This window comes from Trachymyrmex septentrionalis, unplaced genomic scaffold (assembly GCF_001594115.1).
Source record: "Trachymyrmex septentrionalis isolate Tsep2-gDNA-1 unplaced genomic scaffold, Tsep1.0 scaffold101, whole genome shotgun sequence".
NCBI classification, from domain to species: Eukaryota; Metazoa; Arthropoda; class Insecta; order Hymenoptera; family Formicidae; genus Trachymyrmex; species Trachymyrmex septentrionalis.
This window is the reverse complement of record NW_017304136.1, coordinates 8,878-11,693: the sequence shown is the minus strand read 5'-3', so window position 1 is coordinate 11,693 and position 2,816 is coordinate 8,878. Positions and strand designations below refer to the sequence as shown.

The 2,816-nt window shown below is 25.7% G+C and overlaps 1 protein-coding gene across 1 annotated transcript in view; it reads left to right on the top strand.

Annotated features, from left to right (window-relative positions):
- The window catches only part of LOC108756641 (origin recognition complex subunit 1), a 4,175-nt gene extending 2,373 nt beyond the window's left edge, over positions 1-1,802 (top strand). Inside the window, exons 4-6 of the mRNA XM_018500618.1 lie at positions 524-789; positions 1,278-1,561; positions 1,636-1,802. Of these exons, the coding sequence (XP_018356120.1) occupies positions 524-789; positions 1,278-1,561; positions 1,636-1,802 (717 nt within the window). The remainder of the gene's footprint in view (positions 1-523; positions 790-1,277; positions 1,562-1,635) is intronic.
- The last annotated feature ends 1,014 nt before the right edge of the window (positions 1,803-2,816 follow it).

Here is a 2,816-nt window from a genome sequence, read left to right as displayed (position 1 = left end):
CACACTTCACTACAACAATATCAAATATATATATAGATAGTAGCAAGTTCGATTACTCATAACGTTTAAGATTTTTTAATACTAACAAAACAGTAATTGAATATAAATATTAATAGATATTTTATAAAATAAAAAAATATTTAAAAAGAAACACCAATAGTAACACAGACTCTTTGTTAAACGATATCACAACTTAGTGTTAAATTAAAAATTTTGCGACTAATCGCAAAGTTAAGTATATAAGGTATCTGAGAACGCTAAAGATTATTTAGATTTATCAAAAATTATCTTGGATACCCAAAATTACGTTTGGATTGCTGACGAATTACCTAGCCCTTGTACAAAAATTATCTTAGTAACCTATCCCTCTGATTATTTTGTCTTTTAAATTATGTTAATTTTTATTTATTATTTTATCTTTATTATCTTATTTGTTTGACTTCATTTTTATTGTCTTTATTTAAAACAATAATAAGTAAAAGAACTCTTTAAATTTAAAATATTGTCTTTATTAAATTTCTAGCTTGATTTATTATGTACAAAACGACAGGATGTAATATATAATCTTTTGGACTGGCCTACAAAAGCCTCTGCTCGATTAGTAGTTATTACTATTGCTAATACTATGGATCTTCCAGAAAGAGTTTTAATGGGTAGAGTGACGTCGCGATTAGGTCTTACTCGAGTAACTTTCGAACCATACAATTATAAACAATTGTATGAGATAATACTAATCAGACTTAAAAACACAGACATTTTTGAAAATGAAATTATACAATTAATTGCACGGTAAGCATTATTTAAAATAATATTTTAGCATGGCCTTTTTATTTAAATTTTTTAAATTTAAATATTGAACTAATAATATATATACTTTAAATGAATGTATCTTAGAAATATGATTGCACGCCGTTACTATCGGACTTTTAACACAATTCAATTGAAATATTAATAATCCTCCAAATTTAATATATGTATGTATTTAATATATTTGAGTGGCGTTTCTCGTACTTAGGTGATGTAAGTCACATAAACGATCTTGTTTCCAATCTTATTATTATTTCTTTATTTAAATACTCGATATTGACATATTTTATGTGTGTATCTATATTTTTATTGATGCATAACTTTATTATTACCAAATATTTTTAAAATGCTGAGCTCATTTTTATTAATTCTATGAATTATACTCATTTTTTTATAATAGTTAATTTTTATAATGAAATTAATAAAGTTTGATTAAATATTGTAAGCGCATCTTGTATTTTGTATTTTAGTAAAGTATCTGCAGTATCAGGCGATGCTCGCCGCGCTTTGGACATTTGTCGTCGAGTGGCAGAAATTACCGAAACACGCAATAATACTACAGTAAGCGTACAAGATGTAAATGAAGCTTTGTCGGAGATGATAATAAATCCAAAAGTTCAAGCAATAAAACATTGCTCAAAATTCGAGCAAATATTTTTGCAAGCCGTTTGTGTAGAAGTCAAACGAATTGGCGTGGAAGAAGTTTGTTTTATGAATGTTTATAGACAATTCGAATCTTTATGCTCCTTCGATGGTTTGTACAAAAAGAATTTATTAATAAGAGAATGTGTGAAAAAAGAATTATACTATTGCAATTTTTGCTTCTAGGTTACAAAATACCTAATATTACTCAAACTCTTGATATTTGCGCAAAACTGGGTGATTATAGATTGCTAATATGCGAATATGCAAGTAATGATATACATAAAAAAATTTTATTAAACGTATCAAAGGATGAGTTGCATTATGCGCTACAAAAAATTGATTTTGATTAAAGATACGCAAAATATGTCTAATTTATTATTATTAATTTTTGTTCTTAATTTTATTTATTATGCAAAACAACGTAGTGCGTTTTTTTTATGAATTACAATATTACAATTTACTCATTTCTAGTTCATACAAATATATATTTGTCACACATATTGTAATAAAAAATTTATTAAAATATGAATACAGTTTCTAACGATTTCATTTTCTATCAACATGTTATGTTGCAGGAAAATTGTATTTATTGAAAGAATATGTTCAAAAATATACAAGATGTATCTTAAAAAGCGTCCATGAATCACATAGTGTTATTCACTGATCAAAAATTGAGTTTAAAACTTATATGAACCATATGACAATTTTCGCAATAATTAACGAGATATTACAACAAACAATTTTAAGATATTTTTACCGAATTTCCTCTTAAAAACATATTCTTTAGGTAATTTTGAAACGAAAATTTTAATACGAGAATGTCGAGGCTAGAATAATTTTTTGAATTATAAGCTAACTTTAAATGCTTATAAGTAAAAAACTATTTATACTTTTAGAGTCTCTATTATTATTTCTGATTCTTTTCGGATTCTTTTGAATATTATAAGACGAAAATGTTAATACGAAAATATCGAGGCTGTAATAGTTTTCGAATTACACACTATCTTTAACCAATTATAATTCAAAAACTATTGTAACCTCAACATTTTTGTATTAGGATTTTCGTTTCAAAATTACTTCAAAAATATGTCCTTAAGAGGAACTTTGGTAGTTTTGTGAGACACCCTGTATATGTCAAATAAGATGTCTTATAATGATTATGAATTTGTAACTAAGAAGATAGTCTTAAGCAATGATGGATAAGATACTCTTAAGATTTAGATACAAATATAGTAATGTTTGCTCATTCTACCATCTACTAGTAATACTTTATTAATGATGAACACATTTTTTCGAAAATTACAACAAATCATGAATTTAACTTTATCTTTATCTGATTTTGAGCGTCACGCGTTAACCGACGC